This window comes from Lynx rufus, unplaced genomic scaffold (genome assembly GCF_022079265.1).
Source record: "Lynx rufus isolate CCGP_SWC_20201006 ecotype Redwood Valley unplaced genomic scaffold, mLynRuf1.p SCAF_44, whole genome shotgun sequence".
NCBI classification, from domain to species: Eukaryota; Metazoa; Chordata; class Mammalia; order Carnivora; family Felidae; genus Lynx; species Lynx rufus.
This window is the reverse complement of record NW_025814861.1, coordinates 328,258-352,003: the sequence shown is the minus strand read 5'-3', so window position 1 is coordinate 352,003 and position 23,746 is coordinate 328,258. Positions and strand designations below refer to the sequence as shown.

At 57.7% G+C, this 23,746-nt stretch overlaps 1 protein-coding gene across 1 annotated transcript in view; it reads right to left on the bottom strand.

The window, feature by feature from the left end:
* The window catches only part of AK8 (adenylate kinase 8), a 127,957-nt gene extending 104,399 nt beyond the window's left edge, over positions 1-23,558 (bottom strand). The window contains exons 1-5 of the mRNA XM_047098187.1: positions 23,429-23,558; positions 20,657-20,741; positions 15,692-15,741; positions 12,647-12,760; positions 3,312-3,380 (exon numbers count right to left, since the gene is read on the bottom strand). Coding sequence (XP_046954143.1) covers positions 3,312-3,380; positions 12,647-12,760; positions 15,692-15,741; positions 20,657-20,741; positions 23,429-23,512 — 402 coding nt within the window. The 5' untranslated portion in view covers positions 23,513-23,558. The remainder of the gene's footprint in view (positions 1-3,311; positions 3,381-12,646; positions 12,761-15,691; positions 15,742-20,656; positions 20,742-23,428) is intronic.
* Between the last annotated feature and the right edge of the window lie 188 nt (positions 23,559-23,746).

The window sequence follows — 23,746 nt, the reverse complement described above, 5'->3', positions numbered from 1 at the left end:
TAATGGTGTGAAAGTAGCACTTAGAACAGGGGTCCGGAAACTAGGAGTCCCGGGCCAAATCCGCCTGCTGCCTATTTTTGTAACTAAAGTTTTATTGGGACAAACCGTGTCCTTTCATCTCTGTACCACGTATGGCTGCCTCCACATTACATCAGAGTTGAGCAGTTCCAACACGAGGCCATGTGGCCCACAAAGCGTTTCTGGAAAACGTTCGTCTATCTGCAGTTTAGAATGGCCTCTGAACTTGGGGCACTGGCCTCAGCCAGGCAGCAGGAGACCATCAGCTGACTGGGAACAAGCTGAGGTCTGAGGAAAACACACTGTTCAGACCAGCTTTCGAAACCCAGACTGCAGCTTATCTGTGGCTCGCGGTCTCGACTCACAGGGCCGAGGACCGTGCAGACCAAGCCGTGACCAAGTGTGACCAAGTGTGAGAACTGCTGCTTGCTCACCAGCACGCTGGAGAGATGCCCGGGGATCTTTCCAGAGTTGGGCCTCTCAATGAATTTTTAAGCGAGCGAGTGAGAGAGAGAATGTGTACAGATACATGCACATTAAAACAACGCAGGCATGTAAGCTGTGTTCTGGGCACGATGAGGTCGGCACAGTCCGCCCGCTCACTCCTTCTGAGAGCAGCTCTGACGGGTGGGCAGCATGCAGGCGGCGGCTACTCGAGGAATCAGAAAAGTATACAGTAGCAGGTGAACTGGGGAGGAAGAACAGAATTCAAAATACCACCAAACCAGCACCCCCACCCGGCCTTTGGGCAGCCTGAAACTGAGCACAGGTGACAGGGAGGGCCCGAGAGAAGGCCAGGAGGGGCGCTCACACCCGACCTGGGCGGTGAGAGGGGGGATTCCTGACACTCGGACAGCGGGGAGATCTCTGTGTGTTTCTCCTTCCTGTTTCCTCGCACCCCAGGCCCCAGGCAAGCCTACTGCGGTAGGGGTGCCACGGGGAGCCCGCAGGTGCCCGAAACCCTGAGGGGGCGGAGGGCCTTTCCTCTGCAGTCCCTAGAGACCGGGACAAAGCCCCGGTAATGTTTCCCTCTCTGTCCTCCTGCCGCTTGGCCCCAGTCTCAGGTGCAGTCACGGGAAGACTGTGGCAGAGTGGGACAAATAAAGTCCCCGCTTTCTGGCCAGAGGACCGAAAAGAGGAGCACCAGGGAACTGGGCGTTACCATGGAAATGGCAGAGCGAGGCGTTCAGGAAAGCAACCAAATAAAGATGTCTATGGACTCGTGGGCTCCCTCCCAGCTGTGCGTGCAAGGGTCTGACCCTAGACAGCTTTCTAAAGACATCGAGGGCCTAGCCACAGCACAGACCGCTGCCCGGGCCCCACTGAGCGGCACACACACGGCACAGAGCCTCAGGGAGCCGCACGGCACTCGCAGAGGCTTTGTACACAGAACCCAGCTGGGAACCACAGCACAGAGAAGGTGGCTGGAACTGGCGGCCTGAGCCCAAATGAATCAACTGCCCGCGAAGACAAAAGTATCAACACCCGCCGTAGGATTCAAACAAGACCCAGAGTCTCAACAGCAAAAAGAAAAATGCCCGGGATACAGAATCGCGCAGCCCAAGGACAGCCGCGGGTGTCTCAGACCTCAGACATCGCCGCTGACGTGACTCAGGCGCTGGAGTCAGCGAGGCGTCTGAAGCGGCTGGCTTTAAGCCGTGACGGTAACAACAAAGCTCCAATGAGTAAACGGACGGACAAACAGAAAGTCTCAGAGACAGAAGACAGCGAGAAGAGCCCACTGGAATTTTGAAAACCGAGAAACACGGCAATCCAAATGAAACGCTCGCTGGATGGGCCCAATAGGAGAACGGAGATGGGAAAGGAGGGTCTCAGAGAGGTCTCCTCTCTGGTCCACGACAGAGGGGAGAGAAACAGAGAGCGGAGCCTCGGCGACCCTGCGGGGGCCGCAGGACTACTGTTCACACGAGACAGGGAGAGAAGGGTGCAGAAAGCCTGAAGAACCTGTAGAAATGATGGCCCCAAACTGCCCCAGTTTGGAGAAAAATGTGAACTTACAAATTCAAGGAACTCAACCAATCTCCAAAAGAACGAATCCAAAGAAATGCATGCCAGACATTTGGTAACTGAACTGCTGGAAACCGAGAACGCAGAGGACAATCTGGGAGGAAGTCGGGGAAAGGGACATGCTGCTTGGGCGGCTGTCCTTCCACTTAGAGACCATGCTGGCCAGGAGGAGGCGGGACCCTGTGAGGCGTGAGGAGAAAGAGCCGGGGATCTAGAATTCTGAATCCGGGGACAAATATCCCTCAAGAATGAAGGCAACAGGGGAGCCTGGTGGCTCAGTCAGTTGAGTGTCCACCTTCAGCTCGGGTCACGATCTCACAGTTTGTGAGTTCGAGCCCCGCGTCGGGCTCGCTGCTGTCAGTGCAGAACCTGCTTTGGATCCTCTGTCCCCATCTCTCTCTGCCCACCTCCCATTTGCACACTCTCAAAAATAAACAAACATTTTTTAAGAAACACACAAGAGCTATATTAAAGTGAAACACTTTAACAGTGGTCAAATCGGGATAAATTGGACTTTGTTAAAATTAAAACCATTTGCTCTGTGAAAGCCACTGACAGGAAGACAATAAGACTAGCTGTGGACCAGGAGGAGAGGCCTGGATACTACACGGTTTAACAACCCTCAGTTTCCCCATCTGCAAAATGGGGGAGTCATAGCACCGACCCAACAGAGCTCCTCTGAAGACCCAAGGAGTCAGTGTGTGCAAAGCCCTCCCATGGTGCCCATCGTTCCTGTTGCCCCCCATCTGCCCCTCCAGATCCCCCCCGCCCTCTCCAACCCCCTTTGTGCCCCAGGAGGCTGACCTCCATGGATGGGCTGCTTCGTCTGGACGCCTGCCCTCTGGCTTCACTGGGTCTGGCAGCAGAGAGTCGGGGGTACCCCCAGTTCTCCCTCTGCCCCTCCGGGTCCGGGAGTGTCCAGCTCCCTGTGGGGCTGGTCTCAGGTGCTCGTGGGTTACCTGAACTACCCCCTACTTCCACAACGTTCCTTTCCTTAAAGGCTCTCCTGTGACCCCTTGGGGTGGGGTCAGCTCTCTCCTAAGACCCCCGATGGGTACCCTAGATTCCACCTTGTTGTCTGGCTAAATCCAAGGTGAAATTCACACTGAGCTTCACGGAGCTCTGGGTCGTCTGTCTGACCCTTCTCTGCGGGCCCCGGGTCACCTCTGTGCTAGGACCTGAACCCACGCCCCTCCCCTGCCCTTCATCTGGTAACAGAGCCCCTCTCCCTGGGAGCCCCCCAGCCGCTCCACGCGGTTTCTTACCCGCCTGATGCAGTCCTCCTCACTCACACGTTCCTGAATCAGTCTGACGAGCAGGGTGCTGGGCACCTTCTAAAGGAAAGACGACACACGGAATGAGGGCCTCAGCCCGCACACTGGGCCACAAAGGATGTGTAAGTGGCAGCCCAGCGGGCTCAGCTGAGGAGCCGGCTGTGTGGACACAAAGGCTCGCCAGTCCCTGGCTGACCGCCCAGCGGCCTCCGTAAAGTCCAGGCCTGCCTTGCAGCCCTTCCCCCGCCACCCTGTGCTCCCCACCACATGTACACACCTACCTCGACACTCTTGCTTATCCCGTGCCCCCACCCAGATGCTCCCCCCACCCCACCCAAGTGACTCTGGGTTCCCTCAGGTCCGTGGCCCAAGTGCCACCGCCTGTAGGCCGCCCTCCGTGACCCTCCCAGGCTGGGCTGGGGGTCGCCATAATCCCCGACGGCAAACTCTGTCATTGCTCTAACCACACGGCCTTCTGGGGGTCTGCTCATGTCCATCTCCCCAGAAAGTTTCAAAGTTCCTGGAGGAATGGGACTGGCTTACACAAGCAGGGAGAGGCAGAGGCTGAACTTGAACCCCCTCAGGGCAGCCAGAGCCCCGCCCCTTAAGCACCAGCGATGGCAGCTAAGTGGGGGGAAGGGGGGACAGCCTGTGCAGGTAGGAAGTTAAGGGCGGCTGACCTTCTGTCTCGCTTCTGAACTTTCTCTGGCCAGAATCAACACCCCAGTTTTTACAACCAAGTCTTGAAGGCCCCAGAGCTGACGCCTGGAAAACCTCCTCCCAGGTGTCCCCTTGACCCGAGATCATTAAAAGCTGGTGCTTCTCCATACACACCCCAAATGCTTGGCCAAGGCGGACTCCCAGGCCAGCCCCAGACCGCACATCCTAAGCTATGTCAGGGCTGAACCAGCCCCCAGGGGGGCGGGTGGGGGGCTCCCGCCAGGCACAGATGAGGGCCCTTGGGTGTGCACTGGGTGCACAAGGAGGCGCCCAGGTGGCGAGAAATCTACCTTCCCTTCCCTTCCCCAAGCTGGGGACCCTGGAGTGGGACCATAAGAAAGAGGGGGCAAGCACTTTTCCCTAACTTCCAAAGTATCCACTGAAGAAAAGCCTGGATCTTTCATTCTAGAGGCAGCATTTGTGAGGGTCCGGAGACACCAGATCCTGCCTCCGGAATGCTGTCGTGTCCGCCTGGAGTGCGGTCGGAGCGCCTGGAGAGACCGGGAGCTGGGACACGGCGGCGCCTCTGGAACAGGCTTAGAAACGGGGCTTCGGTAAGTGCTTGTGCATGTGGCAGAATGCGTCCACGCCTCCCTTCCGCTATGTCCTGGCAGTGAGCGTGCGGCGAAGGGGCTCGGGACAGCTCCCACGCAGCGGAATTCGGAAGGAACGGGGCACCGGCGCAGGCAGAGAGAAGCCAGGGGACGGGGGAGCGATCCCCAAAGGGGCTCAGCTCCTGTGCGCCCAGCTCCTCCACATTCTGCAGGTAGCGCCCTCACCCGCCTCCCCTTGAAGCTGTTTGGATGGGTCCCCTGACAAGAGTGGGCTGCACTCGGGCAAAAGAAGTTCGGCGGTGAAGGACCTCCTTGGGGACACAGCATTCCGGGTAACTGGCTCACAGGGCAGGGACAGGAGCTGGAGGGAGAGGAGGCCGAAGGCTCTGAAGCCCTCAGACAGAGTGATTTCAGAAGGTTATGTCTGGTGTCAGGGGGAGGATAGGCCAAGTGGGTAAAGAATGTTCATAGGGAGACCCTTGGGCGGGGTCACTGATTGGTCGGGGACTCAGACACTCAGGATTTGGGCCCTGGCCACCCGCTGAGTGACACCGGACAAGTCTTCAATACTCTGAGCCTCAGTTTCCTCATTTGTCAGTGAGACAAAGACAAGGTGCCTCAAAGAGTTGCCGTGAGGATAAAACGAGGTGGTACGCGAGGCGAGCCTGGGACGCGCCCAGCCCCCAGCAAGGGCTCAGCGCCGCGGTCATGATCGCCCCTGAGTACCCTTAATATACCCTGCATGCTGCTTCCTCAGCACGGGTCTGGACAAGCAGCTCCACTCAAGGGGGGCACTGACGCCTGGTCTGTGTCACCTCCCACTGTAGCGCACGACCAGGGGCCCAGACCTCTCCCCACTCACGCTCACATCTCTGACAAAGGATGTGGGAAGTCAAAATAAATCCCAGACACGCAGGCCTGCTTCTGGGGGTGGGGGAATCTGGGAGCAGAACGCAGACTCACCCTCAGCATCAGGGCTCGCCTCCCCACCGCTTGCCCTGGGCTGGCTCCGTTCATGGTCAAGCTTCCCACTCTTGGCTACATAATGGCTGCTGCAGCTCCAGTCAGCTGGGTGACCTTGAGCAAGTCTTGACCTCTTTGGGCTTCACACACCTCATCCAGAGAAATGAGTGGCAATTCTGTAGTTTTTCCTTTTATTTTTTTGTCCCTCATCCATACACCCTGCCTCCTATAATGCAGAGAACCCCCAAAATTCCTTGAGGAGCCACCCTCGTGCCCCGCAGCTTGTATAGTTTCTGTGGGGTCAAGCCCACCGTCAGATACAGTGGGGGACCCTAACTGGTCCAAGTTGATTGGTATATCCCACTGCTGGCCACTGTGATTGCTTCAGACGCTGCCCATGTCCCAATCCTGACCAAGAGGCATCAGGACCAGGACGTGGGGAGTAATCACCAGGGGCAGGAGCCCTCGCTTTCCAGCGGATCCCAAGCTGAGGGGCTGGAGTCACGGCAGGCACTTGGCAGGCATGAGGGGAGCGTGAGGACACAAAGCCAGCACAAAGGGAGAAACCAGGTCTCAGCTTCATCAGAATGGCTCTTCCACGATGTGGAATCGGAAGAGGAAGACAGAGCAGACGGCGAGAGGGTGAGGGAGGGGGTTCCTCTGGGAAGCATCGGACTTGTCTCTGCCCACTGGAAAGTTCTGGGGCCACTACGGTTTCTACTGAACGGACGGCGAAAGTTAAGAGCAGGAGTGAGCAGGAGAGAGAGAAGGGATGAGTGTATGACACATCGAGAACGAGGAGGCCAGAGAGGCGAGAGGGAAGCGAGCCAGCATCCGGTCCCTGGGTTCGGCACCCCCGAGGCACCTGTGTCCTTCTGTCCGCCCTCTCTCTCTCCACCTTGCCAATTCCTTGCTCAAGCCAGTCATTCCCCCACCTGAAGGTGCACCCCTGGAGAGCTTGTGAGAGCACAAGTCACCGGCCCCACGCCAGGGTTTCTGATCCAGTGGGTCTGGGGCGAAGCTGAGAATCTGCATTTGCAACAAGTTCTCAGGGACGCTGAGGCTGCTGGCCCGGCGACCACACCTGGAGAGCCACTGTCTTAAATAAGCAAACTGCAGCAGCCAAGAGCCCTACCCCGCGTGAGAGAGGCTGCTGGCAGGGGCCGGGGGGTACCTTTCTGCCCCACCCATATCCTCTTAGCTCTTCCGGGGAAACTTCCCCCAGCTGGCTGGCGAGGGGAGGGGGTCAACGGCGGGGGGCAGCCCTGTCCTGTTCCCTCCCGACCCCAGGCAGAGTCAGTTTCCATCCTGAGGCCCATTTCCCTTGAGACTTGTCTCCTGTCCCTGACAACACCCATTCAGGAGGCAGCAAACAGGTACCGGGATGGGGCGGGGGGGGGGGCGGGGGGAAAGCCCAGGCGGGGAGCCGAGGGGGGTGCAAGGCAGTCAAAGAACAGGGTTGAAAGGAGACAGGTCCAGATGGGGTACAGCACCCGCAGGGGTGTGCCCGGCAGGGGACAGGCCCCTGACTTTGAGCACAGCCCCTCCCGGGCGCCCCCCGCTGCTCCCCGCCTTGGTGCTGTCTCCATGCCAGCTTTGATGTGTCACGTCAGCAGCGGGGCTTCCACGGGGCGCTTCTCGGAGTCCCTGCCAAACTGTCTTTGTAGGAATCAGACTCCCTCCTCCCGGAGCTCTGCCGTGCTCTCCCACCCCGGTCCCGCAAGGCCTGGCTTTGTGGGGAGAGTCGGGGACAAACCGACAGAGGCCAGCGAAGGCCCAGAGGGTCACCGAAAAGGCCCAGATCAGATGCAGGCCCCTGGCCCCTCATCTCCCTGCTTTCTTGTCATCAAGGCTGCGCTGGCTCCTGGCTGGACCTCGCTTCTCCTTCCAGCTTCTTCTGCACGGGGCCCTGGGGCAGAGCCACCGATGTGCTGACCTCAGAGGGGCTGTCCTCCCCTGAACGACGCGACGCTGGGCTGCTGTTCACAGGCAGCTAGGTGCAGTGGAAGCTGGCTCTGCCCCCTGGGGCCCCTCACTTCACTGATCACACCTGGGCTTCCTCACTGGACGGCAGGAGCCTGCGTGGTCCCATCCCCGGGCCCCATCCTCTGGCCCCTCCTGCCCCGTTGTCGCCTTGGGTGACACTTGCTCAAGAGTCAGAGACATCTCAATCTGCAGCATGAATCTGCCCCGGGAGCAGAGGCAGGAGGGGAATCGTTGAGACTCCTTGTCACCCCCCGCCAGGCCCCCTTCCTCCTACAGTGCTGCTGGTGGGGGGAGGGAAGCCTGCACTTGGACTCGAGCTCACGTTAAGACCTGGGCAGAGAGTCTTTAAAGACAACTCTCATTTTAGAGTTCCTGCTGCTTCTCGGGGCTGTCGGCGCAGGTCTGGATGGCAGGCACTCTCGGAGCTGTGACACAGAGGGTCACAGAGGGAGGTGTGGCCCAGAAGAGACCCTGTGGTGGGAAAGGCCAATGAACTTCACCGTCGCCTTGAGTGGCTACCTGGGGACACGAGACAGCGGGAGGGCCCCTGCGCCGTGCGGCCCCCAGGACGCAGAGCAGCAAGGTCACAGAGGGGATGGCCGGAGCTGACGGAGGCCAGCCCCGCCCAGGACCCTCAGCAGTCCTCCGAGCACTGCAATCCTGTGTGCAGAGGCATGGGTTCTTTCGTTTGGATACTAAAGAAAAGGGTGACTCTGGCAGCTGGGCGCGTGGGCACATCGGGTTACACCAGATTTTTACATTTGTAAACAGAACTGGAGTTCGTAAATAACACTGAAGTTAGAAAGAACCCACTCTGGATCCTGCCTGTCTGACCCACCGGCCTTCAGAGTCTAGGTCACTTATTCATTCAACAAACACAGGCTGTTGTGCTCTGATACAATAGCCGCAGGCCGAAGAAAACTGGATCTGGCGATAATGATCGTGATGAGGAAGGGGAGTGGCGCTTGGGGTGGGTCCCCCCAGGGACCATGTGAGAATTCCCCGGGGAGCATTTGAAAAATCCTGATGCTTGGCCCCAACCCCGGGGCTTCACACTAAACAAGTCCGGCAGGGCCCACGTGAGCCTAATGTGCTTCAAAGATCGAGAACTTCCGGACCAGGCAGCCGCTCAGGGAGGTTTACAACTGTGTATTCTTCCTGCAGGGATTTCAGTGATAAAGTTCTTCCCCTCCCACCCCCCACTCCCGCCCCAGTAGAAATGAAACCATTCCAGAACAATCACACTCAGCTCCCGCTGCACAGAAATATCCTTCCAGTGTGGGGACTCTTCACCTTCCTGTCACCTCCTGTGTGGTTAGAGGCGGGACTTGGTTCTGTTCCCCGTAATCTCCCAAACCCCAGCAGGGCCTGCACTGGGCCAGAACCGACGGAGGCACCGACTCTCAGGCTCATACAAGTGCAGGGTCCGCCCCTGACAGCAGGAGCCTCCTTCGCTCTCGTGCCCTGGGCTCCTGCCGGCCTCCCCCTTGCTCCCCACCCCACCCCCAGGGCCCCCTCACCTGGGGTTTGGAATCAGGGTGGGCCTAGAGAACGGACCAGAGCAGGCAGAGAGGGGAAAGGATCTGACAAGACAGGGTAAACTGAGAGCAAAGATGGCCCCGGTCAAGGCGGAGAGGAGACAAGAAACACCTGCCCAGGGCGGGGTTTATACCCAGAGTGCCCTGGGGCCGGAAGACTGTGAGAAAGCTGCCTCCTCGGGCAGAGTTTAGCTCTGGCCAGATCCCGGAGAAAGACTGATGAGTTTTCGAAGTGTGACTGTGTGTGTCTTACTTCCTTCTGGACAGTGGAAATAAGCGAAGGCCACCCAAATGGAAACAAGCAAGGCTACGAAGTCCGGGCTCGCTCTGGCGGGGACTCATCACGTCACTCGGGTTTGGCAGAGGCTCAGAGACCGGCAGCGGAGCGGGAGGGCCTCCCGGGTGTGCCCTGGCAGCACTGCGGCCCGGGCAGCAGGGGGGACGGCCACCTCGAAGCGGGGCGCCCCGTGTGCTTGGCTTTCTCAGGTTGGCCACACGTTGGAAGGAGGGACAAAAATGAGGGAAGCTGTCCGTCATTAATCAAGCCCGGGCCACGCGGGGCTGACCGCCACGGGGTTCTCACTGGGCTTCCTGGATCACACTAGAGGCAGCCGTCTGATTCCCCCCTAGTCCGCCCTGGGACCTGCTGGCCTCCTGAGCTGGTTACTGAGACAACGGGCGGGTTTCCCAGGCCGGCTGCTGCAGGCTTGGGTCAGAGCCCTATTTTTATATACGGTCTGGTCATTGCCTGGTCCATCTCTCAGCAGACAGAGACCAGAACAACTACGGATGAAATGAAATGCTGTATGGGTTTTTCTCTCCAATAACCGGGGAGCAGGGCGATGCCGGGGAGCACGCGGAAAGAGACGCCGTGAGCAGATGCTGGTTTAAGCCGGCGATGGGCCCGTGAGGGTTCTGCTGCCTTTCTCACAGCCTCTATCGTTGCAATAGTTTATGATAAGCGGTTCCAAACAAAAGCGCTGCTTCCAATCCCTGGTCACCTTGGATACCCTCAGGGGTATGGCCGCCTGTGCGGGTTTTGTGGCACTTTGCCCCTTAAGAAGGCTTTTCCTAGCGCGACCGTGGCCACGGCTCCATGGACCCCCTAAATCCTGCAGCCTGCATGTTCTTCAGCCAGGAGTCAGTGCCTGGTATTCAGTCCCTGCTCAGAGAACACTTCAGGGTAAGGGGATGAGTCAGCCAAGCCCCCGACTGCACGAAGCTTCCAGGCCCCTTAGCCTGGATCTCCCCCACGTCCCCCAAAGTTCCCAGGGGCCTGGAGAAGGAGTTCATCTTTGGGTCTCCCGTGGCACCGCGCTACTTCCAAAAGGCTGTAAAGGGTTCCCAGTCCGAGGGCGATTTAAAGGCGACCCTCAACCAGAGGCCACGCCTGGCGACGGCCACCTGCGGCCAGGCCAGGCCACGCGCAGCCGCCCTACGCGCACCGTCCTGGCTCTTCAGAACCTCTCACTCCTTCATCAGTCCTGACAGCCTTGCCTTTCATCTTCCCCCCACCCCCCCGCTTCCAAGCCAAGGAACCCCGATAAGACACCCTTGAAAGCACTCCGATGTGGTCTGAAATATGCTGATAATTAGCATAATGAAACCCAGGAGGAATTTCCTTAAAATCCTCCCCTCTGCTGAATTTTATAAACCTGATAAAAGCATCTTTATCCTGGAAATAAGCCTGCCTCCCCTTCCCCGAGAGGCTGTCTGAAAATGACAAAACTACATCCCCACCCCAAATGCTGGCGTCCCCCCACCCATAAGCACACACTGATTCCTGCAAACCTGCAGGGCCGGGGAGCAGGCCTCTGAGAGCCCCCCCCCAGGCAATGGGGGGCAGGAAGTGCTCCGGATTAAACATATTCAGAGTCAGCTCGCACTGGTGGCGGCTGACCTTGCCGAAGGAGATCCTCCTTCCGTCAAGTCGGGGTAACCGGCAAACTTGGGGTTGGGAGTCTGCCCGAGTCCCATCCCTCGTGCCTGACAACTGCCCCCCGCCCTGCCGGGGCCCTCCCGGTCACGTGCCCCCGTGGCCTTGCCGAGCCCGCTCCGCACACCCCTCCCCAGAGCTGGCTGGGCCCTGCAGACCCCTTTTCCTGAGCACCGGGCCGTGGTGCTGCTTCTGTGGGTGGTTGAGCCAGGGAACAGGGTGGGGGCCAAAATGACAGAAGAGAAAGCTCAGGATGGAAATACAAGGTGAAGTGGCCTCAAAGAGGCGGACAGTGGCCAGGGGCGGTGCCCAATTCCGGCTGCGGGGCCAAGAAGGGAGGTGGTACCTCCATCAGGGCCCAGGATGTGTCCCCCACGCGGCCTCTCCTTTTCTGCCCCAGGCAGGGGACGAGGACAGGTTGCAGCCCGCTGGACTGTTCCCCAGCTTCTCACCCCAACTGCTCTGGGGCAGGGCTCTGGGGTAGGCCTGAACCCGCCCTTGCCCTGGGTCACTGCTTCACTGGTGCCAGTGTGGTGGGGGGGGGGGGGGGAGGAGGGGAGGGAGGAGGAGGAGGGAGGCCTGGGGAGCACTCAACAAACACAGGGATTCTTTCCATTCTCAGAGTCTCCAGAAAGAATGCCCCAGAGGGCATATCCCTGCCGCTCTGGTCTCAACACACGTGTCCCCCAAATTCATATACTGAAACCCTAACCCTCCAAGTGACAGAATCAGGGCGGGGGGAACTTTGGGAGGTGATCAGGTCGTAGAATGGGATTCCTGCCCTCACGGAAGAGACCGCAGAGGGCTCCCTTGCCCCTGCACTTTGAGGACACAGCGAGAAGACGCCCTCACCAGACACCAAACCTGCTGGGGCCGTGATCTCGGACTTCCAGCCTCCAGAACTGGGAGAAATAATCCCTGTGCTTCCAGGCCACCCAGTCTGTGGTATTTTGTCACGGCGGCCTGAATGGACTAGGAGATCCGCTCACATCCCAGAAGGGCTTGTGAAGAAATATCTCCAAGTTTCTAATTCGGAGTAAAGACAAACAGCATGAGCAAGCTCTATATTTCCCCTGGGGAAACCAAAGTTTCAGACATGGGATTGGTGAGATTTTTAGGATCAGGACACTCGGCGCCCTGGGGGGCCAGCCGCAGATGTGTGTGAGCCGGACGGAGGGGTGGGGAGGGCGGCCCCTGTGCCCCCGGGGCCCCCGAGGTGCAGCGCGCCTGGTCCGTCCACCGCAGGGACGGCTGGACGACGGCCCCGAAACCCCCTGGCCGTCCTCTGTGGACGGACCCCTGCCTCTCGGCACCCACGCGATGGGGTGACCCTGGGAAGAAGCACGGGCCAGGGCTGCTCCATCAGCACAGAATGGTCACCTCGCGCCGTCAGCAACCCCTTTCTGCCACAAACCCCTCGTCCCCACACCCGCCAGGACACGCACCCTGCTCGAGAGTTCTCTCCTTCCTTCCAGCCCACGCTGCCTGTGTTTCAGTTTACCCCCAGCACTCCCCTCGCTTGGTCCACGAGGAAATGGAGACGTGCTGGGGGTGGGGGTGGGGTCAAGGGGGACCGTGGGAGCCCTGTCACCCCGTCTCCCCTTCCTGCCGCCCTGGGACCAGCCCTACCGTCACGTCCTGGTAATGCCTCCTGGCACCCGCAGCCAGAGAGGACAATTCTCTTGCTATCAGGTTCTCCACGGTGAGAAGATTGCTGTTGAGATGTTTGCACAGCCACATTGCCTGAAGAAAGAGCCAAAGAAAATTTCCGTGAACGCTGTAATTAAGAGGACTCCGTCAAAATGCCCAGGCCCTTCCGTATTCTACTAGAAAAGACTGGCCACAGGGAAGCATAACTGCTTTCTGGCTGGAAGGAGGCCACCCAGGGGGACAAGCCCACAGAGCACTCCCCCTCCCCAGCCTGAGGAGGCCGCCCGAGTGTTCTTTTTCCAGCAGCCAGTGATTACACGGAGCTAGAAAGCCCACGGAGGGGCCCTGCTTGTAGCTGCCTTGACGCGCCTTCCCAGCTCCGCAAGGCCACAAAAAGGTTCCAACAGGAAATGCAGGGACAGGACCTAAACATGGGGCACAAACATACCCGTTCATTTTTTCTTAGATCAGGAGATGATCTGACCAAATGAACGTTTAGTTCATTGATGACTACGTACACTCTACAGGGAGGAATACATTTTAGGGAATAATAATGTAATGAAATGCTCTTAATGGCAAGATTATACTGATGGCCATTTCAGCATCGGGATGATTCAGAAGGCCCTGAAGTCCCCCGGGGCAAGTATCAACCTTAATTCTCTCTGTTCCTCCTGCTGGGAGATGTCAGTGATGATAGCCCTGCTAGGGCTCTGTCTGGATTATACTGTATATCATCTTACTGTAAAATTAGATTCTGCGTGTCCCCACATAGTGGTCAGACGTGGGGTAGCGCATTCACCAAAAGCTGAAACAGCAGTGAGGCGCGGTGGGCCCTGACCTCGCCAGGGGGCAGAGCCGATGGCCTCAGCCAAGTTGGGACTGGACGAAAGAAGTTGTCTGTGCTCACCACGCTTCACGAATTCTACCCAGCAAATTCGCCAGAGATCAGGGAAGAGCTGGAACTCGGGTTAAGCGCGGGGGGCGGGGGGGTGCTGGGGGAGAGGTGCCCAGAGTGCCAACGTCTCAAAGACAAAGGCCCTTTGCCGAAGGAGACCCCTCACCCCGAGTGACCCGACTCCGCCTTAACGTGGCTCGGGGGCCTGTCTGTCTCAGGGCAGAGGCTACCACCTCGGAAGTGGTTTCAACCGGCTTCCTGGGCCTTTTCCCAGGAGATTCTGATCAGGCAGGTCCGGAGGGGAGTCCGGCACCCGCCACCTTCCAAGGCACCCTGGTAACGCTTGTGGCTGCCAGGCCTGGGGGCCCTGGGTTTCTAGCAGTAAAACAGCGTGTTAGGTTGGGGGGACCGTAGAAAGGAGTGAAGGCTGGCAGCCTGATCCTCAGGAACACAGTAGGAACACTACCGACAGACAAGCAGAAGGACAGAGGGAGGGAGGGATGGGCAGAGCGGTAGACAGAGAGACAGACGGAGCGCTAGGATACAGACGACTCCTGAGCACAGCAGATGCAGGCCGGCTCCGGCAAGGATCGGCCGTCTTAATCCCTTTTCTGAACACAGCCAAGTGCCAGCTCGTCAGGGGACACAGCCCGCCATGTCACCCAGGCCCGGGACGAGTGCTCACAGTAGTGGCACGGTCATCAAGGAAGAGTTGACTGAAGTCCGCTAGCCAGGCTTTTAAATTTTTTTTTTTTTCAACGTTTATTTATTTTGGGGACAGAGAGAGACAGAGCATGAACGGGGGAGGGGCAGAGAGAGAGGCAGACACAGAATCGGAAACAGGCTCCAGGCTCCGAGCCGTCAGCCCAGAGCCCGACGCGGGGCTCGAACTCCCGGACCGCGAGATGGTGACCTGGCTGAAGTCGGACGCTTAACCGACTGCGCCACCCAGGCGCCCCATAGCCAGGCTTTTAAAAGAGAGTTCCAGGGGCACCCGGGAGGCTCGGTCAGTTGAGCGTCTGGCTCTTGATTTCAGCTCAGGCCATGATCCCAGGGTCACGGGATTGAGTGCCGCAACGAACTCCACCTCCACTCTGCACTGAGCATAAAGCCTGCTGAAGATTTTCTCTCTCTCTCTCTCTCTGCCCCTCTCCCCTGCTCATGCTCGCTCGCTCGCTCTCTCTAAAATAAAAAGTCAGTAAAAAGCAGAGTTCTGTCTCAGATGATTAAAACGTGACAAAGTCTTGACACTCAAAAAAAGGAGTGTAAGGTTAAAACTGTAGGCAGGACGAAGCACACCAGCTTCAGGACTGGGGTTGCCTCCAACTTAAGACAAAGAAGTGGGTACGATGAGGCATCTGCTGTATCTTTAAAGCCATATCTAAAGTGGAAAGGGAATCATCGAAGCAAACACGGCAAGACGATAAATTCTGGAAAATCTGGGAGCTGAGTATCTATGGTGCAGTTTCTATGCTTTTCTGATTAGACAGTCTCATAGTTAAAACTTTAAGAGTGAGGGGCGCCTGAGTGGCCAGGTTGGTGAATCGCCCGACTTCGGCTCAGCTCATGATCTCCCTGTTCGTGGGTTCGAGACCCCGCGTCGGGCTCTGTGCTGACAGCTCGGAGCCTGGAGCCTGCTTCAGATTCCGTGTCTCCCTCTCTCTGCCCCTCCCCCGCTCGTGCTCTGTCTCTCTCTCTCTCTCTCTCTCTCTCAAAAATAAACATGAAAACAACAACAACAACAACACTTTGAGAGTGAATCTAAAGATTCCGTGTCAAAAGTCTCTAGACGCTGGTCTGCTTCTGGAAATTTATCCTAAGGATGTAACCAAGTGTGTGCAAAGATGGTCCCCCGCGGCCCGAGAAAACCCTGGAACGTAGATCCCAACTGTTGAAATGATGCTCACCCCTGGATGGTTGCAGAATTATACTTTTGTGTTCTGTGCTTTCTAGGCTTTCTACGAGGCCTGCTTGCCGCCTCTCCTAATAAGAAAATAAGTTAAAGAAGCGGAAGGGAAGGATGAAGAAACGCTCCGTTGTGCTGAGAACCCGCGGAGGGGCGGCCCGGCTCCCGCTCTGCAGGGAGATGAGATATTACGGCATTACAACACTTAATATGATGCACTTACTATAGTTGTTTTCCCCGAGGCGGGTGGACCTAATATTACAATCTTCGGCACTGTGGAATAGAAAGATTTGAATGTCACCGCTCGAAATGATAAAGCAAGCTCTGTGCCCGCGGTACTGTGGGGGTATTCATTTCCTTCCTCCCCAGATTTCATTTTCTGCGAGTGACACGGTCGTTTGTAACCCAGTGGCTCAGGGATGGTCTCGCCATAGAACATACTCTGTATGTTTAGGGAGGTAAGTGATCACTGAGATGGTTTATTTTTCTGTCTCCGAGGGGACATGGACACGGTAACTCGTTTGCTAAACTAATAAATATCAAGAACAATTGGGATTTCGAACACCATAAAGCATTTTAAACAGGGACTTTGTCTTGGGGACACGCTCTCAAATAAAGCTGTATTTTATGTAAATCGACCTTCCAAGCTTTGTTTTATATATATTTATGCCTTTTTATTTAGCAAATTGTATTCCCCATCATTTTACAGAGGGAAATAACGGGGGGGGGGGGGGGGGGAACCTGGGGCGGATCGGCCAGATTTATAAAACCCCAGATAGGAGAGCCTTTGTTTTCCAATGTGGGCATTTCCATGCAAATGGCTTGCTTCGGGGTCTGAGGCTTCGGGCTCTGGGAGGTTGTCGGGCCCCACAGAATTCCTCAAGACGGGGTCGGGGGTCGGGACTACCGACTAGGTGCTGGCCCACTGGAAAAGACCAGACCAGCATCTCAGGAAAAGCGCTGGAAGGCATGTGTTCTTGGGTCAAAACAGGCTTCAGGACGTGGTGTCTGGACAGATGAATCCACGCTGATTCCTCCAAGTGCCACCTTGACTAAGCCACCCCCGGCCGCTAAACATGGTGGGGGGGCCAGGAGCACAGAGCAGAGGTTGGGAAGGCAGGCCTATCCCCTCACCGCTGCTGGCCTGACCCCTGAGCCAAGGGGACAATGAACAGGTGTCTCCCAACGCATCTGAGCCTCTGATAGCTACACGCAGAGACCACTGCTGCCAGGGCCCCAGGAGGGCACCTCGTCCATGCTGAGGACAACGGACACGCGTGCCCTTTTAGTGTGGCAGTGGCCACAGAGAAGGAACTAGGATCCATTTGGCCCACGAGCTCATGATCGGCACATGGCCGCCTGGGTGTAAATACAGAACTCTGTCCAAATTCACGGCACCTTCTCATTTGCCAAAAGCACGGAAGGACGGTTGAAGCTGATCCGCTCGCCGATTCACTCGTCGAGCACCTCGTCCTCGCTCGGCACTGGGACCGGGGCTGCCGAACACAGCAAGCGGGGCACGAGTGGCTGCGTGAGACGGCAGCCAGAGGGAGCGGCCATCCTCTGCTCTTTCCTCGACAACACGACAGGCTGCACCCACGTCCTGGCTTTCCGCTGCTGCTTTGACGGGTGTGTGTCCCCAGTGGCTTTAGAGCACTGTCATTTTCTACGTCTGGAAACGTTTACAAACCTGGTCCGTTGGCCCCAGTGATGTGCGAACTTGCTTCTCAGGAACCCCACATCGTTCCTCCTGGTGGTGATGGGAATCAGAGATGTGGGGGCAGGAAGGCCCCGGCCTACTGGCCCAATGCTGCCACGCTCTAGTTCAGCAAAGCCCTGCACACACTTTCCTCCCCGAGGCAGGCTCAGCTGGGACGCCTCCGGCCCTCCCCAGTACGGCGGACACAGCTTCCAGTGTGCTGCCGGCCAAAGCCACAGTAAGGGAGCACCAGAGGGCCCGGTCAGGCTCCTGTGACCTCCGCCCAGCCCCCTCTCTCGATTCTAGCCACAGGCCTCTGCTCAAGCTCCTCAAACTCAGGCCAGACCCAATGGGACTCGGGGCCTGTGGAGCCCCGGGAGAAGGAGCCGCACCTCAACAAGAGCGTTTTGGGGAACGAGCTGACTCCCAAGTCACGCAGTCATCTTGACAAAGTTACGGGGCTCGGAGGCTGCTGGGGATGCCCTCCCCTTCCAGGCTCCCGTAAGTGGCACCCAAATTGCACACATCTCTGAAAATGCTTTAAAAGGGGAACATCCACGGCCTTTCTCCCCATCTAATTTCTCGCACACATTTATGTGATTAATTTCAGTTTCTTAAAATCTAACACCTTGGAACCCCAGCTCTGCTCATGAGTAATTATTTATAAACAGTGTCATAAAAGGCTGCTTGACTGCCAAGAGTAATCAACTTCTTCAAACCACTTCAAAGGAAATCAAAAAACCTTTCCATCCACGGATCCTTTTGAGGTTTAACTAGGAGCATGATTTAAAATTCACAAGAAAACCCTTAGGTATTGGAGCTCTAATACACAGCTTTCTTGGACAAACGTTTGATAAAAAACGCAACATACCATTATATACACCATCACCTGCTTTAATATTGCCCAGGGCTACTGTAAATGCTCACTTTGTACTAAATCTGCTTTTCTCGAGGCGAAGGGGATGCCAGCCATGTGCCGGGGGCTCCCCTCATTCCCTCATGTGCGTGCTCACCGGGGTGAGTCCGGAGCCTTCTTTCGGTCTACACTAGCCACCGGCCACAAGAGCCCCTGCCCGCCCCACCCCGTGCCCAGGAATCAGAAGCGCTGAGCGCCCAGCTTCCAGGAAACACGGGCCGCTGCGTGGCTGGAAGGAGGCAAGACAGCCTCCCTCCCTAGCCCAGGGAGGCAGAACCGCTCACTGGACTTCAGAGGGCCTCCCCTTGTCCACTGTCCTCTTCCAGAACACACAAGAGAACACTCACAAAAGCATGCCCTTCCGCCCAGCCTCCCCTCCTTCCCCCATGTCCTGCCTCACTTGTGGGCGGACGCCTGGGCACGGGGAGGAAACCTGCAGATGTCCCTCTCTGTTCTTCACCTAAGCGGTTGGGCCTTGAGCAAAAAGGGCAAAGAGATTCCAACATCCCTGAGAGCTGCCAGCCCCCGGCCTGGCAGAGGCGGTGGAGGCCTGTGGGGACAAATCCACTCCCCAAAACAGTGGCTACTGGGATCCGATGCCTCTACTCCCGGAGAGAGCATCGGGCCAAACACCTTGGCTCTAGCTATGGAAGAGGGCAGGAGGCCGGCCCCCTGCTAGAGCCAGACGACGCAGGTCTGGGTCCTTCGCCCCCGCCTGGGAGCGAACAGGGCAGGTGCAGCATGGAGAAGGAACGGAGGCTCCGTGGCGGGCGGAGGAGGCTGTAAGGCCAGCCTCCAACGGCATCGGCCGCACCGAGTCTAAAACAGAAAGATGGTGGGGAAGTGACAGTTCGACGCTGAAGATTACACGTGCGCACAGAGGGGCAGGATTAAATATGATGGGAATCTGCCTTGAATTTCAGCTCTTGAATTTCCGGCTTCAGGCCGGCGGTGTGAGGACACGGGACACGGCACACGTGGCCCAAAGTGAATCTTTCAAACCAGCAGGACAGAGCGGTGCCGCAGCCCGGCTCCTGAGAGTTGAGATGGTTGTGTTATTACCAGGCACAGTTTTTAACTCAGAAGGATCTGGCGAAGGGTCACGAGTGGGAACTCCCACGTCCTGTCGTGGGGGGGGGGGGGGGCGCGGTGCGAGGGTCGAGGCCTTGACCTTGCTTTTAACTGCTGCTTTGCTTTCTCTTCACTTTCGCTTCTGCTTTAACTTTGCTTTGCTCTGCAACGTGTTGGTGCTGATACAGGAGAGCCGAACACGGCGGGCGGGCTGCTCCCCGCGGCCCGCAGACAACACCGAGCCCCCGTCCAGACTCAGGGTCGGGGGAGGAGGTGGGAAGGCAGACACATCCGTCTCCGGCGCGGGAGGCCCGGCTGGTGAGCTTCGGTCTGCGGCCGGACCCCCGGGAAGGAAGGTGGCCCAACCGCCACCCGCACCCCGGTGCCATGTGATAAACAGCCAACCAGAGAACAGAGGCCTCTTAGAAGGGTCTCTGCGGGGCAGAGCGAGCCCCACCAGGAACACACGGTGGCCGGGTGGGCAGCTCAAGAGGGTGGTGCTCCCGGCCCACGGGTGCCCACGGCTCCGTCTGCACCTGGGGCATGTGGGCTCACAGCCAACGTCAACTCTCAATTCTGCCTACCCAGAGAATCACACAGGGGCACCGCTGTGCTCTCCGTGAGCCACTCTGCTAAGGTTGGCGAGATGGCACTGGGACCCAAGCAGCCCCTCGCTCCGATGCTCTGCGGCCAAGCCTGGAACCGCGTCAGGATCGGCGGGCGGGGGCACGCCGGAAAGGCCAAGCGTGCGTGGTGTACCTGTAGGCCTGGAGTGTCCTCTCTCTCGCCTTCTTCTGTCGTTGTGTCTTGATGCATCCTTTCTCATCTCAGGCCTGTGAGCCCCACCACAGGGCATCTCAGGCCTCTGCCCTTCTCAGCTGCGCCAAGCACCAATTTCACTGGCGAGCCAGTATCTCCTTCAAAGTGGCCAGTGCTCCAGTGAAAAGAAACATCAAAGCTCGCAGACACCAGTTCTCCCTGACAGCTCACACAGGATGGGAATGATCCTCCACTTGGCAAATCGACCGTGGAATGGAGTGCCCCTCTCTTCTCTCTGGTTCTGGGCCCTGGCTTTGGGTCTAGCCGACCCGCACTTGGGCCAAGAGTTGGGGAACTCTGGCACGCACGAACGGGCACCAGCGATGAGACCATCGGGAAAACCCGAGTGCTGCATGTCTAGGTGGACCGGAAACCACATTTACACCTGACATGTGGAGCGATCACAGAGTTTAAAGCCAACAGGCGAGATCAGATGGGGCACACGAAAGCATTAATGATTGATTCCATGGGCCTTTCGGAGGTTTTCGTTTTAGAAACTTGGCAAGAGAACTTTTTAGCCGTACCCCCAAAAGGAATTAAGTCATTTTTCAATGAGCCACCACCCCAAGTTGCCAAAACCCCTCCCTTCAGACGCAGGGAGGGCAGAGTGGTTCATAGCGGTTGGGCAGGAGCGGGGGTGGGGGAGGGGAGGTAATGGGAGAGGAGGCTCGTCAAGTGCTCACCATTGTTGTTGTCTCGTTGCAAGTGACTGATCATGAACAGGATGGGGTCCTTGGGCTGGTGGATCAGGAGTTGCTCCAGCATGTTCTGTGGGCACAGGGAAGACACCCAGGTGGTTAACACCTGCGTGGGCACCAAGGGACCTGGGCTCAGGTGGCCCAGCGCCCTGGCCGCTACCGGTACCGGCTATGGGGCCCGATCTCTCCACTGCACCCACCAAACAGGCCTGCAGCTTGGAACCCAGCCCCTGCTACAGCTGGATCTGCTTTGATCCCCGTGAGCAGAGGAATGAGGGAAGGGTCGTGCGGGTACCACAGAGGCACATGGAGGGACCACATCCCAGACTCAGAGCAGGCAGGCCCAGCCAGGGTCCTCTCACCTCAGTCCCTCCATGCTCCCCGGACCAGCCTTCTCTCAGTTCGCCTCCTTCACCATGTTCATTTGCCCCGAGCCTTAGCAGATGCCGTTCCCTCCTCTTGGAACACTGTTCCCCACATCCTCAGGTCTCAATGGAAACACACCCTCCTGATCACACCCACTAGATCAATCCTGTCCTATGCTCCTGCAGTCCCCTACATCCGTATCGCCACACCCTTGTCTCAGCGCTGGGCACACAGTAGGTGCCCAATGCCAAGGTCTGCCGGGTGACATGGTCATCACTGCTCCCTGTGTTCCTCCAGAGCGGGGCAGAATATCTACCAGCCAGAATATTTACTATCCTGGGATAGTCTGGCCATTTAATTCCAAGGAAAACCAGCTTCCGTGGTTCCACAAGAGGCACAGAAGTGAACTAGGTAGCAGATAGGAGCTGGGCCGGCACCGTTAAAGAGCCTCCCTCCATCAGGGACAACCAGGGAGGGGCTTTTGCCTTTCAGGGGCAGAGGACGTGTGCCGCGGACGAGAGCACGCAGCTCTGAGAAGCCCCAGCTCTGCTCTGCACCCCGCCAGCAAGTGCCTTCCCTTCTCTGAGCCTCAGCTTCCCCAGCTGGTGGAGTCCCAACGGGACTAGCTGACTCTCACCGCTGAGATGGTGGGAGATGATGTTGGCCGTGTCACAGATGAGTGTTTTTAATTTCACTTTAAATAGCCATGTATCTAATGTGTGCTAGAACACCTACGGTTTCAAGGCTATAGCTCAAGAAGAGGTAATATTACTTAATTTTTTTAAGTGGGTTGATTTAAAGAAGTGATCAAGTTAGGGGCGCCTGGGTGGCCTGGTCAGTTAAGCATGAGACTTCAGCTCAGGTCATGATATTGTGGTTTGTGAGTTTGAGCCCCACATGGGGCTCTGTGCTGACAGGGCGGAGCCTGCTTGGGATATTCTGTCTCCCTCGCTCTCTGCCCCTCCCCTGCTCATGCTCACAGTCTCTGTCTCTCTCAAAAACAAATAAACATTTTAAAACGATTAGGTTAAAGCGGAGAAACATGGTGATAAAATTTCATGGAATAATACACCAAAAAGAAAGAAGTGCAGGTAAAAATGGACGAACCCCAAATAAGTATTGCCGCGGCCTAGTTAATTGTCTTGGACCAGCGTCAATGTCCCAGAGTTATGTTAGATAGCATTGGGGCGGGGGGGGGGGGGGGGGAGTTGGGGAAGGGTACATCGGAACTCTGTACTATCTTTGTAACATCCTGAGGGTCTGACACTGTTTTAAAAAGTAGTGAAAACCATGGAGGGAATGCAGACATGACTAAGGACTGGAAATACTGATTAGGAGCTTTTTCAGGCTGCTCTCGCCAACAACCAAGCTGAGCTACACCAGGTTCTCTAGAGCAGACCACGATACCCCCAGGAGCTGGCCCCACTCTGCCCACCAGCCAGTGACTTGTAACTCAGCTAGCCATTTTCTTTTCTTGGCTCGGCCACTCAGTTGCAGAAAAATCTCTCTGCCTCTTTCAGTTGACCCTTTCCAAAGGAAGCATATGTTTGCCGGAGAGATGGAGACTCGGGGTGGGTAGTCTGATCTCTGCTCTCACGTGCGCGGGTCAGAGGCTCCAATGAGCACAAGCGTCACCACAGTGGTGCCTCTGGGGACAGGGTATACCTGGAGGGGCAAATGCTCTAGACACTGGGCTCCAGCTTCCCTGTGGCCCTCAGAACCTCTGAGTGGCAGAGAGTTCTTCCAGTCCAGCTCCTGAAAGCCTTTGCCTCCAGGAGATGCAGAAGGCAACCAGAAGGGGCAGGGCTTTGCTAAAGGTCATACAGGGGATGAGGGCCCAGTCGGGTCAGAAACCCAGGATGAGAGGCTGGGAGCTGCTGGGAACTCCTGACCCGAATGAAGAAGGGACATGTGGGAAATGCTCCTGTCCGAACCATAGGGCACAGGGCTGCTGTCCCAGGAGGTGGCCATCTCAGGGGACGGTGAGGTCACCTTGAAACTCGGACACTCCCCAGCTTAGAAACCAACACGGCAGACGGACTGGGGACTGTTAGCGCCGAGGGGCCCCCTTGAAGATCGGCTCTTGCAACCCAGCATTTCATAGCTTCGAGAAAAGGAAAGAATGGGACTTGGTCCAGGCCATTGGGCGAGCTGGCGCGGAGCCATGACCAAAACCTGACCGGGTGGGCTGCCCCCTTTCTTCCCTCCTGGGTCCGCAGGACAGGGGCAGGGGGCGTCCTCCGACCGAGGCATCTCTCAGGGTCCCAGCGGTACAGGAGTCAGACACCCACCCATCCCCCCCAGCAGCGGGGTCGCAGCCGCGCACTGCTACCGCGACAGAGGCTCCCGCTGGCGCCCGGTGTCGCGACAGGGCGGGGCTGCCCGGGTCACCTGCATCAGCTCGAATATGTGGTTCGCCTCCCCGTATTGGGGCATTTCCGGGGGTATGCGGTGAGGGGCGGTGGTCGCGTCCATGCCTCCGTGCGGCGCGCCCGCTCCCTGGAGACCGCCGTCGCTAGGGCCGCCGCGGCGCCGCGTCATCAGCGCGCGCCCGCTCCCTGGAGACCGCCGTCGCTAGGGCCGCCGCGCCGTCGCGTCATCAGCGCGCGCCCGCGGGGCTGGAACCGGGCCTCGTTCCCGGCTCCACGGCCCGCGCGCTCAGCTGCGGGGGGCAGGTGCTTCCCTGGGGGCGGGTGCTTCCCCGTGGCG